This window comes from Lactuca serriola, chromosome 2 (genome assembly GCF_051521515.1).
Source record: "Lactuca serriola cultivar US96UC23 chromosome 2, Lser_US96UC23_V15, whole genome shotgun sequence".
In the NCBI taxonomy this organism is placed as follows: domain Eukaryota; kingdom Viridiplantae; phylum Streptophyta; class Magnoliopsida; order Asterales; family Asteraceae; genus Lactuca; species Lactuca serriola.
The window spans coordinates 148,971,301-148,985,000 of record NC_136409.1 but is presented as its reverse complement, the minus strand read 5'-3'; the positions used below and the strand labels follow the sequence as shown (position 1 = coordinate 148,985,000).

Sequence of the window (13,700 nt, the reverse complement as noted above, 5' to 3'; positions counted from 1 at the left end):
TGTGACTTTTTCCAACTTTTCAACAGTAAAAATATTAAATTACCAATATATCCTCATCTATCGTAATCAATTCTTCATTTACAGCATATGATTCCCTACTCTCTCCTAAGAGTTAACCCAAACACTTTAACTTTTGATTTTTTTCTTTTCAAAAGCTAATCCAAATACATTTTAAAAAACAACTTTTGTAAATAGTACTTTTAAAAAAAAGACTTTTGCCCCATAAAAACTAAGCCAAACACCCTCTAACTATATAATGATTTCTAGCAATTGTCATGTCTAAAATCCACCATTTATCCGTGCATATAATTTTATGAATCAAACATGGGAGCTTCTTAGTGCAAAAACAATCAAAAATTGGATCAACTAAATAAAATTATGATGTTAGAATATATAAATTAACAAAAATACAATAATACTTTGCTATTTGTTCTATTTAAGCAACTCAATATTACTAAGACATTCAGAGTTTCTAAAATAACACGTAAACACACTATAAATGTCAAGAATAAAAAATATAAAATAAATTAAATAGAATTACTTATCTTATAAATTATCTACTACACGGTGAAGATCGCCTTCTTCTTCTTCGAGGGGGTAGTGAATATATCGTGGCTAGAACCTAAAATCGTACAATTCAAATCGTCGAGTTCTCTCTCGTGATCGATATAAAGACCTGTCTCTCATACAATATATTCTCATTCCTCTCTCCACCATACTCGTAATCATGCATTCCTCCTCTCTTTCACAATTTAATTGCATAAATGATCCTGCGATGAACCAAGATAACCTCGAAAATCAAACTTCGCTAAGTTTATTGTGATTATTTTTTGCTTAAATCAGATTGATTAGTGATGCTCGAAATCCGGTAGAAACACCGTTTGTTGATGCTCGAAATCCGGTGTAAGTTTTTATTTTCTTTTTGTTTAATGCTAATTGGTTGATTTCTTGACATTGTTAAAAAACAATAAAAGAAACCACATCGTTCTAAGACCAAATAAAGACCGGTTCGAGACTAATTAAATGGTCTCTAGATAAAATGGAAGCCAAAGTTTATACACATATCATTTTTTTATTAATCATGTATTACCAAATATATATTTTTTCATTTCATTTATTAACTTTTAATATATCATTTTATGTACATCTTAATATAAACGGAAAAATTCGAAACCAAAAATAAACTGGATCCGAACTGAAAAAGATGCATGCAAAAACCGCAAAATAGACCGTTTTGAAACCGCTCAATCTACCCTAATAAATAAGAATGATTTTGCCACATGTCCTTCTCTCATTCAACTTGCCACATGTCATTTTGTCATAATTTAGAGATATATTTATTTCCACTTGTCATTTATTTCACTTTCCATTTCTAATATATTATTAATTAGTTTTCATAAATTACACATACCATAATGATATTAATTTCAAATTTTAAAATTTAAATTTTAAATTTCAATTTCAATTTCAAATAAATTTACAATTTAAACTTTTGTGTTTAACATTTTGTTATAATTAACATATTTAATATACGGGTCTGATAACTAAACAATAATTTTAATTAATTTATTTTTTGCATGTTTTTTTTCTCATAATTTTTATTTATTTCAAATTTCAAATTCAAATAAACTTCTTATTTAATCTTTTCTATTTAACATTTTGTTTTAATCAACCCGTATAATATACGGGTTTCATAACCAGTATTGATCTATAGAAAAACCGAATGATCCCAAAAAAAACAAAGACTATTTTAAAATTGATTAGATACCAATGGCATCATGATTTGTGGATTACCTTATATGGTTGTGGGCTTCTGGGCTTTGACTAGTTAGGCCCATTTATAGCTAACAATTAAACAATACATATATCCGTATACGGAGTGATTACCGTATTTAGCCTAATTTGACTGCTCTGGAAAATTGGTGGGAACTGAGGATTTATTTCCCGCCATTTCTATTCTTACTTTGCCAATTGATATCGTGTTGTTCTCTGGGGGAAGATTCAGACGAGCCAACAACAAAAATCAATCGGTTATTGTAATGGAAGTCGTCAGATCTCAGAAGAAACCTTCATCAGCATCAGCAGATGGTGTTTCTACCATCCCTCTTTATCGTTCAGCTCCCACTCTCGAAGTTAGGCTCGAAGATTTCGAGCGATTCGCCGTCGATCGGCTCCTAGGTCCGGTGTCTATCTCTTTACCGTATATTCTCCCTCTTTATCTGATAAATACGAATTACATCCGTCATTCGTCATTCGCATATGCAAATTTAAGTTGCTAAGTTTGGGAATTGTTGTATATTCACTCCCTAGAGGGGTTTTTTTTTTTTTTTTTTTTTTTTTTTTTCTCAGGTTCTAACCTATGTTGATTATGTAAACACAAGTTAATTTATTACAGTACTTACTAATAACGAATATCCATGAAATCGTTATCATATATGATAAATGGCTCAATATAAAGGTTCTGATGAGGTATATGTAATGATGTTTAAGTATAAAATGTTATTGACTTTATAATATCTAACATATCATATAAAGTACTCTATATATAAGTTAGTTTTTGAAGAATGCATGTTACTAGTTGTTGATTTACGATTATACTATCTAAACACGAGATGGATAACTAAATTGATAAGTTTTGGGTTCTGGAATTTGATTGAACTTTACATACAATCTCTTGTAAACTGAGTATGGTTTCATTTGTAACTTATGCAGTTCTGAGAGGAATTTCTGATGGATTGGCTAGAGGAAAGAAACCTGATGAAATGGAAAAATTGGTTAGTGGAATTTGTTAATTATTATGTTACTTTTTGTTGAAGTAGTGTGGTGTTTCATGTTTGTTTATTCTTCTTTTGGAGCATGTAGGTAAGTGATCTATGGAAAGCCAATATGAGACATCCAAATACATCAGAGATTATTGATAAAGACATCATATCCCATTTTGTCTTACGCCTTGTGTATTGTCGAACGTAAGCTTTTCATCTTTTACCCTTTGTGTCTTTTTCATGTCTGAGTTAATTATATCAACAATTAACCCCTCTTTCTTGTGACACTCTAGAGAGGAACTAAGGAAATGGTTTCTTTCAATGGAAAGCACTCTCTTTCGCTACCGATTTCGCCTTGAAACTTCTGATGTACATGTATGATTTCTGTTTTGATTCATATGAGCACTAAAGTTTTATATATGTTCTTGTTATCTTTGCTAATGGTTTTTCGATTTTGAATCACAGAGGGCATTGATGACAGAGCTTGGAATCCCTTATAAATCTGTCACAAATGCAGAATTTGAGGTATTTGTAGGCTTTCATTTCATTACTCTTGTTCATTATACAAATATGCTTCCAAGATTAGGACTTTTGTCAGTTTTGTGAACCTTTTTTTGATTCTTTTCAGGGTTTGAAGGAAAAATTAAGCCAAGTTGCACGCTCAATTGGGCAACAACTACCCACTTGTATGTCATAAATGCATTCACCTCAATGATTCGAGTCCTTGTTTTTGTTTTTCAGTTTTAGTGCTCTAACATAGTTTATTTTCTTTGGTGTTTTATATACTGCAGCTGATACAGTATATTACAAGGTACATTACCTAGTTGAACCTCAATTCACACTCTCTCTATATAATATTTATATATTTCATTATGATCTTTTCTTTATAAAGATTTGACCTTTTTCATTTGAATGATATTAGGTTCCATGGGAAGAAGTTTCTGAACTTGTGGGGAGTCGCAGAGTCTTCATTAAGAAAGGATATGCATATGTTGCTTTAAACCAGGTGAATAAATATTAAATCATCAATTTCATTTAATAATAATGTAGCATAACTTTAACAAATAACAAATAATTCAAGTAAATTCATGTTTCTAATCTCAGGTTGTCTCATTTGTGATTCCACACTTTCGTAGTCATCTTTCAAAAGCCCTTGTCCTCACAAACAGGTTATTGACTTATTTCTCAACTTTTTTGAAAATTTTTAATTTTTTTAACAATGATTTCAGTTCCATAGTTATTGTATCTGTTAAGTATTTACTGAATGTTTTGAGCCTCTTCTACTTTCAAGAAAATGGACATCCATGATTAGAGAACAGGAAAAGGACAGATTAACACCTGTGAGTTTCTAAATCTGATTATGTTTTATTTTAATTCTTTCTCTCAAGTTTCATGCTTAATTTTATTTAATTTTATATTACTTAGATTGTTGAAGCTCTATCTACCAGTTACCTTGGTCCTGATTATACCCAAGTATGTTATTTTTTCTAATTTCTAATAATTACAATTGTTATATTATATAATTTATATTATATATTAATAATATATGATTTTATCATGTTACTATGAATCTTAATAGGACAAAGAATTTGGTGAAATATCTCTGAAAGACATAGATCAAGTAGCCAGAAGCTCATTTCCTTTGTGTATGCGTCATCTTTTTGACTCAGTAAGTAAATCAAATGATTATATAATTTCATCCATCTACACAATTTTTCATTTATATTTTGAATTTCTTTCACAAAATATGATTAGTTAAGAGAAGATCATCACTTGAAACATGGAGGGAGGATGCAATTAGGGTTGTTTCTTAAGGTAATTAAACTAATCATTTACATTTAAATTATTTACTTTTTAACTTTTTACTGTAATTGTAATCTTGGAAAAAATATTTAGGGAGTTGGGTTGAAGCTGGATGATGCACTTGCATTTTGGAAAGCAGAGTTCTCCCAAAAGGTTAATAATCTCACTGTGTGTTTTTATGTGTATCTACTGTGTGTAAATTGCAATTAGGGTTTATAAATGTATAGGTTGGAGCTGAAAGATTTGACAAAGAATATGCATATGGAATACGTCACAATTTTGGTAAAGAAGGAAAGAGAACGGTATATAAATAAATAAAGCTTCGATTTTTTTGAAACCATGATTATTTTTTAAAAATCTTTTATGGGTTTTGACATATATAAATTAATCTTTTTTTTTTTTAAAAATTTCAGGATTATACACCTTTTTCTTGTCAGAAAATCATCCTATCAACTCCAGGTGTTGGAGATCATCATGGTTGCCCTTATCGTCATTTTAGGTTAACAAATTTAACTTAAAAAAATTAATTATTACTATTTTCTCATTTCCCAAATTTAATAATATTCAAGAAAAGTTATTAAATTTTATTTACAGCGAAGAAAATCTAAGAGCTGCTCTTGGTAAAATGGGAGTAGGCAGCAGAGAATTGGAGCAAGTGGTGGAAAAAGCGAAAGGGAGACATTATCAGGTTTGTATATAAAAAAATTATTTAATTATTAGATTCTGAGGTGTTTATTAATTGTAATTTATAATATGTTTTGAATTGTAGTTAGCATGCACTTTAACTTTTGAAGCTATTCATGGAGCTTCTTGTGACTCTGGAATAAATCATCCAAATCAGTACTTTAAAGCCAGCCAAAACATCCTTAAAGAAAAGGTAAATTTGTTGCTTTATGGAAGTTTTTATAAACTTAAACTTAAAAGGATGAATTTGAAATATTTAGAACATCAGGGGGTTTATGGTATTAATACTTATTTTCTAAGACTATTTTAGCATAATGTTAAATTTTGTTATTCCATTGGCCTAACTTATTTACGCTCTTCCAGAAACAGTCGACAGCATGAGCGTGAGCATGACGTATGCAAGTTAGATAAATATATAAAACGTGTTTAAGTAGAGAGTATTGTTTAATGTAATGTGTTAATTTAATTATATTTAGTATTATCGGTGCTTTAGTCTCCTATTTTTGTTTGTTTGTTTTTTTTTTTTTTTTTTTTTTTTTTGTGTATTTTATGGATACGTTAATTTAGTGGTACAATGGGTTAATGCATAGCATATAATGAGTGGCTCCATTGCATTTGCATCATAGGTTGAATATTTGTATGCTTTTGGGACATCTTGTTCTTATCGTGTTTGTTTTTAGTGTTAAATCTAAGAGACATAAATAAATGATGACATAAGTTTTAAAGTTGGATGTTGAAATTATTGCATAGAATAATGTTTAAATTGTGTATATGATTTATATGCGAAAAATCAACTAGTCTTTTTTGGTTAATAAATTAAAACTAATATTGAAAGCTATAATAGTTTATTATGAATATTGCGGCTAAAATTATTTGTAAAGTTCGGATACATATAACTGCTTATATTTTGTATTATTCCAGAAATAAATAAGACATTAAGCCCCTTTCCGGTTTCAATAATTTTGCCTATAAAAATAGATAATTATGATATGGGACTTGTGACTTGTAGAACGATTTTATAAGTCCGTATTAATTTTAAAAAGATAAACCCGTATTTAGAATCCTATAAATAAAATAATGCAAGTGATTTTGTTAAATAAAATAATACTATACGAACTTTTCTTTTTTGGTCATTGAATAAATGAGTATACCGTAGATGAACACGATAACCGAGTTGTCAAGAAAAGACTTACAAACTTAGTTCATAATGTAACAGTAAAAAATTTCATTTTTAATTAACTTATTAAATCGTTTACTGAAAACATTATCGATAACATATATGTTCGTAAACCCATAATCAAAAGTCATAAAAACGTGTTATAAAATAATAATAACATATCAGAGTACAATCCCAAAACATCATAGTGTGGAAATCATGTGTGTGATGCGCTGCTACTGTGCCGATTCATTCCCCTTCGACGAAGAAGTACCTGAAAACAAAACTGAAAATTGTAAACACAAAGCTTAGTGAGTTCCCCCATCATACCACATACCATACATAACTCATAATGCATAACATAACTTGGTACTAACTACCCCTTCGGTCATGTCGACCGGTACCTTGCCTAGCATATCAGGGTGCTGGCCTCCCTTTTAGTCCTGTCGACCGGTATCTTGCCTAGCATATCAGGGTGCTTGCCTACCCCTTTGGTCATTTCGACCGGTATCCGGTGACTATTTCACCCCTACCGCTATCACATAATATCATAACACATATGTCATAAACTGTCTAACATAACTGGGTACTAACTACCCCTTCGGTCCTTTCGACCAGTATTTCTAACTTACCCCTCCTATCACATATCACATAACATCATAGCATACTAGCACATAATCATAACAGTTAACGATATACCAGATAATTATCACAAAGACAATTATCTCTACTATAATTCTTACTAGTGGGTCAGCGTTGGTGCCTTCGACCCACTTCATTATGCATTTACATTTGTCATTGAGTTCTTAGAACAAGAATTTTCAAGTTGCTTGGAATTTCATCTCATTTTTCATTCAAAACATATTTTTCAAGCTGCTTGGAATTTCATCTCATTTTCATTCAAAACATATATTCGTTTTTTTGTTTGAATCTCAAATTTCTATAGTTTTGGCAATTTCCTTCTTGTTTCAAAGGCAAAATTCAATTAACAGGCATTGTACAACGTTGCAAACAATGTTGGATCACATAATTGTGCTATAATCCTAATTCCTAAAGAATGTGATCAATAGGTGATACACATTAACGATTATCTCTATGGACTCGATGAAGACTTTTAGAGATCAATTAAAGCTAGACCTCACACATCTGAAGAAAATATTTATCGTTTCACGACTTATGATTAGGAATATTTTATATTTTTGCTAATAAGAAGAAACTATGAATTAATCTTTAATGCAAGCATGAACTCAAGTATGAACTTCCTCTAAATATCTTTATCCATGTTTAGAATTGGAAAATCCCATAAAAGATGTGGAAACATCTGGAAAATCTATACGAAGGCACTTGAAAAATAAAGAAAAGTAAGGTCGCAAATATACTTGTTGAAGTTAAGAGATTTTATGCAAAAATATGAAGAACCACTAGATCAGACTTTCAAAAGGTTCATTTTACCGGTGTACAAACTCAAAAAAATGGAATCAATAAAGATTTACATGATATTGATGTTACTTTCATGCTTTCTTTAAGAAGTGAATGGATGATGATCAAGATATGGTAAAAGGACATGAGAACATGTATACATTCTCTTTATATGATATGTATGGCGTTTGGAAGTGTCGTGAAGACGATGTCATGGAAGAGTTAAAAGAGAAGTGTTATGGTGGTCCATTAGCTATTTTATCGAAGGAAGAGAATGTTTGATCAAAGCAAGCTAAAAAAAGTCATGAATTCTAAAGCTTCTAATGATAAGGATTTTGACGAAGATCATGATTTAATTTTCAACAACAGAGCAAAAGTTTTTTTTATTGAAAGTCGAACTCAGGATCTTAGAATCGCTCATGTATGAACTTGAATTCTTTGTAAATCAAGGTTCTAATCAATCTGAAAATTTGCATGTAATTTCACCATAAAATATCAACTGATGAAATGAATTTTGAAACTTCGAAGGAAAAAAAACTTTTAAGAGATTCAGGTGCTAACTAATTTTTACGTAAGAATCATCTTGCTAGGGATTATATGTTGAAGAAGTAACAAGAAAAGAATGAAAAAGTTAAAGACATGACATCTACATTGCTAAGCTCAAAGAAATTCAAAAAGTTGCCAATAACATGTCATTGATTGTTATGAATGACAAAGGTGAAATGGAGGTGTGTTTATCATGAGATGATTACGAGGAAATGAAGTGTCCTACTCATGAATGTTTGATAACTGAGCACGGAGGTAGTGAGGTAGTGCTAGTGAAAAGCCTTGTGAAAAGGAAGCTATTGGGAAATGTTTGATGTCGAACAAGCCAAAGAAATTCAAGATGATTGTACAATCATAGGTCAAACTCTCGTTTCCTAATTAGGGAAGAAAATAAGGCAAAAGGAAGATGTTGGTTGTCCAAGGCGTTTTAGTATATAAGAAACCGAAAAATATAAGCATTAGAGAGGGATGTTGATTGGTTAAATGATGATATAATTGTTTTAAGACAAGAAAATAAACTGATTTTGAAACAAAGAAGTAATTTCTATAAAATTGCACCTGTATGAGATTGTTCCTACTCTAGTCTCTATATTTGGTTATTTTTGTGATCTAACATTATATTATAAGTTTTGAATCAAATAATGGTAATTACATAACCCTAAAATGTGAATTTTAAATGTATGTTTCTAAAAATAAAAACCGAATGAGAGCATAATTCTATTTCAGATCAAACACCGCAAATGTTTTCGAATGATAAATCCCAAAACTGTAAGGGTGAGATATGAAAAAGTAACCTCATTGTGGTTTCTTTATTATAAGCACCCATGATAACAATGATTACCAATTATTTTCCTAAGAATTAAATATAAAAACAAAAAGCAAATTCCCAAGTCCTCTTCTTTGATTCCATTTCCATGTGAACTGTGACACCACTGAACAGTAACCACCACTATATTCCTTTCGCCAGATAAACAAACCAAATTTAATCCACAATTTAGGGTTTTTTAATCACAAGTTGTGGTTGTATACTGTAGACACAATCACCAGTAATGTCAGATTAGGGTTCTTGCTTCCAGACACAACTCTCAGAAACCACAGTTGTGGAATCAGATCGAAACCACAATTCCTTCCTTCTGAAGCTGAATTTTGACCAAACCCATCATCATTTGATTGGTATGGAAGCTTCACTTTATTTATCCTTTATTCTTTAATTAATTTATAGTATTATCTTTCCCTTTTTCCCCTTTTTGTGAATTTTTTATCTCTCAAGTCAGATTCGTACACCCTTCTCGTTTCTCTAATCATTGACTGTATTTGAAAACCGAAACCCACTTATTACTTCAGATTCGGTAAATGGGTTCTTTTCAGTCTTTCAAGCTTTGAAGCTTTTCTGATCTGGGTTTTGTTGGAATTTCTTATTCTTCGATCATGATCTGGAAGATGGGGTTTTGATTTGGATTTGGATTTGGATTTTGATCTGTTTTTCGTTGGAATTTCGTGAACCAGATATCTATATCAGAATCTAGGGTTACTGAATTTGATCATTTGCAAATTGCAATGGGGGGAAACGAAATAACTGTTGTAATGGAATTGAAGCTGGAAGAAGATGAAGACGAGTTCCGAAGTTGTTGTGCAGATGAGGAGGAACTCGATGTGGAAGAAATTACGAAACAAGGTTTAAAATTTTGCACCGATGATGAATTTCTTGATGAATTTTCTGTACGAATGTTCTTCAAGGGTGTATCGATTTCAAATCATGGAAACAATGGCTTCAATGTCTCTGGAATCGGGGTTGTAATGGAAGGAGCTAACAAGGTTCCTGTTATTCAAGTGCAAAAAAAGCTTGATTTCTTTGTAGATGAATCAGTTGCAGATTATTTGGCTTTAATGGAAGGTCTATTAGAAGCTACACAAAATAACATCAAAACAGTATTCGCATTCACCGATTCCACAATCTTATTTCATCAGGTATTGTAATTTGTATTCATTTTGGGTTAAATCAATAACTATCAAATTAAGTAAGTTATTTACTTACGTATATGTAACATATCTCTCAGATTACAACCGAAAAAACATTGGAAAACCCACTTCACATGGCATTGAAGCAAAGAGTTCTAGAACATCTCGCAAATCTTGATCATTTTGTTCTAAAATATGTTCCCAATGTTTTAGAGGCGTTACATCTTGCTAAAGTGGCAATTGGAATGATTCATCTTCCAACTAAAGGCGATAATTCAGTCCAAAAATGTTCAATTTGTTTAGAAGAAAAACCAACACCAATAACAATCACAATGAAATGCTCCCACAAATTTTGTTCAAGTTGCATCAAATCTCACGTTGAAGAAAAACTCGAGTCCTCTCAAGTCCCGGTTAAATGCCCTTGTGTAAATTGCCGATATTACATTTCTACCCCTGAGTTCAAATCTTTTCTTCCGGTTGTCTCTAATACATTGTTGGAGGACACAATGAATTCGATTGGTGGAGATAAATTTTATTGCCCTTTTTCTGATTGCTCGGTTTTGCTTGATCCTTGTTGTGATTTGAATGATAATAATAATTGTGTGGAGTGTCCGGTTTGTCGGAGGTTTATATGTGTGAAATGTGGGGTGACGTGGCATGCTTCAATGAGCTGTGATGAGTTTCAAGACCGCCCACCGGTGGCGGTAGATGGTGGTGGCGGGGCGGAGATTGGAAGATGGAGGCGGTGCGAGATGTGTGAAAGAATGATCGAATTGACACGTGATCACATGACTTGTTGGTATGCTTTTTTTGTTTTTATTTTATACTACTTTTTGACTTTCTGTATTAAGTCGTTATTTCTTTTTGACTTAACGTGACCAAATGACCATTTTACCCTTACATTCATATTCATCAATTTTAACTTGAGTTTTCAATTTAGGTGTGGACATGAGTTTTGTTATTCATGTGGGGCCCAATACATTGACAGTGAACAAACATGCGAATGTGCGATATTGGGAAGTGATGGAGGAGGAGAAAATGACGAATTTACCCTTACACAGAATATCGGTTCGAGCACTGCGATTGAGGAATGGGCATGGGATTCATGTGGGTCACTTTCAAATTTGATGGATGCGTATTCAGATCAAGAAAGATCACAACTTGCATTGATTCAAAGATTTCTTGCTGGAGGATTTAGTCTTGGAGATCATCATACATCCATGTATCAATCTCAATCTCAATCTCCTCCACATCAATGCACAGATTCTGGATCTTCATATCTTGATAACACCATGAAAGACCTTCATCAGCTTCCTTGGCTTGAGAGGTTTGTTTCTGTGATTAGTGACAATTATTATGAGGAGTATACTCAGTGAAGTATATTACATATTTGAAAATAGATAAAATGAAGATTTGAAAGATGGAGATTGGAGATTGGAGAGATGAAGATTGTCATTTGTATTGTATTGTAGCCATTAAACGTGGTTAAATTAATGAATATAGTCTTCATCTTGAAGATTGTATTGAATTATTCTTGTATACTGTTCATGTTCAGTATGATCTGTTCTTTTTTTTTTTGAAAGGAAGGATATATTACAAGAAAATGAATACGAAACACTTTGTGTGTTATCTGGATTCAAGTAACTTTTTTTATTTTATTGAAGTTGGGGTTTTTGAGTCGTGTATTGCCATTTGGGCATTTCAACAAACAGTTGGTGGGCGTGAATGTTTTTGTTTATGTTGAGATTTTAACTGATGCACAAGCAAGCTTGTGAAGAAGTAGAGATGGAAATGGAGATACCTGAGGTAGTGTTTGTTGTTTGAATGTGCCTTGGGGACTTGAAGCTATGATCATGGCAGATCTAAAGAGGCAAATCAATGGAGACAATAGCAGGAGCAGCTGACTTTCATACTCATTAGAACTCGTATTTATTGTTATGGAAATTTTGGTTATATCAAATTCATGTACTCCAACGGATCAACTTATGGGATTCAATCGAACAATCTTGGGGAAGATCAAACTGATGAGAAATGAAAAAAAAAAACCATATTCGGCTAAAATCATCAGGACACATGAATTTCAAAAGGTACCAAATGATCTTATAAAGCACACGTAAGAATTTCATTTTAGATCTATATCCCTTAAATTTCATTATGATTAAGCTCAAAAAAAAAATAATAAAAAAAAATAGAGCGATTGTTATTATTATTATTATTATTATTATTATTATTATTATTATTATTATTATTGTTATTTATTATTATTATTATTATTATTATTATTATTATTATTATTATTATTATTATTATTAAGGTGAGTTTTGATTTGGATTCGATCTAATCTATCCATATGCTCTCATGTTAAAAAAAAAGTTGGTTGCCTATTTAAATAAGGAGACAAGGACGAATATTACCATATTGGCATATGGTTTGTCACAAAAAATAGTTTAAAAAATATCATTTTCCATAAAATAACTATTAATTTTACGATGAATCTTTGCAAAATCTTGAAATTTGTTTTTTGTAGGGCTACATGATAAAATATTAAAAATTAAAAAAAATACTTTGAAATTGTTTATGTTATTGCGAAAACAATATTTTTTTATCAACTTTTCTTTGTGGCGTGGATCTTTTCAAAAGAGATTTTCCACGTAAAAAAGAGCTTCATTGCAAAAATGATATGCTTACAACATTTTCAATGGTAAAGCTAATATTATAGTTTACAAATATTGTCACCTAATTATCATTTTTTTTAAATAGTGGAGTTGATGGTTAGAAGTTAATATCACAAAATTGTTTACGTAAGGGTTAGAATTCGAGACCTTCAATCTAAGAGGCAAAACCTTTACCAAATTTGTTAGTTTTACTTTGACACCTCGTTATCTCATTAACTTTAACTTCTTATTAAATAAAATCTCCAATAGTTGACATCTTCGTATAGCATTTTTTAAGAATTTAAATAATATAATCTCATTTATCTAAAATTTTCTATAAAATTAATTAAACTTTCATAATAAAAACTTAAAACTATTAATCAATTATTTTAAATAAACTCTTTTAAATAAATTATTAATTAATAGATATTTTTTTAGTTATATAAAAGTATAAGCATTGATTTAAGTAAATACGTGACCTTATAATCTATATTAATTTTATTTTATTTTTTATTCTAATGTTATTAATTTAATGTAATTAGAATGAAAATTTTAAATTTTGAAATTTGAAATAGAGAATCAATAGGTTGGCAAATGAGATGACATTAGTTATGATGCCTAATAAGATGACATATGACAAAAGAATAATAAACTTGTTATTTTATTGAATAGGAATAAACGTAGATATATAAATGTGTTATATTTAATCATCATTTA

The 13,700-nt window shown here is 30.6% G+C and overlaps 2 protein-coding genes across 3 annotated transcripts; both read left to right on the top strand.

Annotated features, from left to right (window-relative positions):
• Positions 1 to 1,906: 1,906 nt before the first annotated feature.
• EMB2813 (DNA primase, large subunit family) lies at positions 1,907 to 5,872 on the top strand. The gene is made up of 19 exons (XM_079024863.1): positions 1,907 to 2,178; positions 2,713 to 2,774; positions 2,863 to 2,966; positions 3,056 to 3,137; positions 3,228 to 3,287; positions 3,391 to 3,448; positions 3,554 to 3,573; positions 3,685 to 3,768; positions 3,867 to 3,931; positions 4,054 to 4,102; positions 4,188 to 4,235; positions 4,342 to 4,431; positions 4,518 to 4,577; positions 4,659 to 4,718; positions 4,793 to 4,867; positions 4,979 to 5,064; positions 5,160 to 5,253; positions 5,335 to 5,442; positions 5,613 to 5,872. Exons 1-19 carry the CDS (start codon positions 2,040 to 2,042, stop codon positions 5,628 to 5,630), a joined length of 1,362 nt encoding a protein of 453 aa, XP_078880989.1. The 5' UTR covers positions 1,907 to 2,039; the 3' UTR covers positions 5,631 to 5,872.
• A 3,350-nt stretch (positions 5,873 to 9,222) lies between these two features.
• Positions 9,223 to 12,001, top strand: LOC145086978 (RING/U-box superfamily protein). 2 transcript variants are annotated; one of them, XM_079024862.1, is made up of 4 exons: positions 9,223 to 9,543; positions 9,877 to 10,338; positions 10,428 to 11,128; positions 11,270 to 12,001. In XM_079024862.1, the coding sequence occupies exons 2-4, from the start codon at positions 9,928 to 9,930 to the stop codon at positions 11,703 to 11,705; spliced, it is 1,548 nt and encodes a 515-aa protein (XP_078880988.1). In that variant the 5' UTR covers positions 9,223 to 9,543; positions 9,877 to 9,927; the 3' UTR covers positions 11,706 to 12,001. The 2 variants fall into 2 exon arrangements, with proteins under 2 accessions (XP_078880988.1, XP_078880987.1); XM_079024861.1 differs by having other exon boundaries at positions 9,223 to 10,338.
• Positions 12,002 to 13,700: the final 1,699 nt, after the last annotated feature.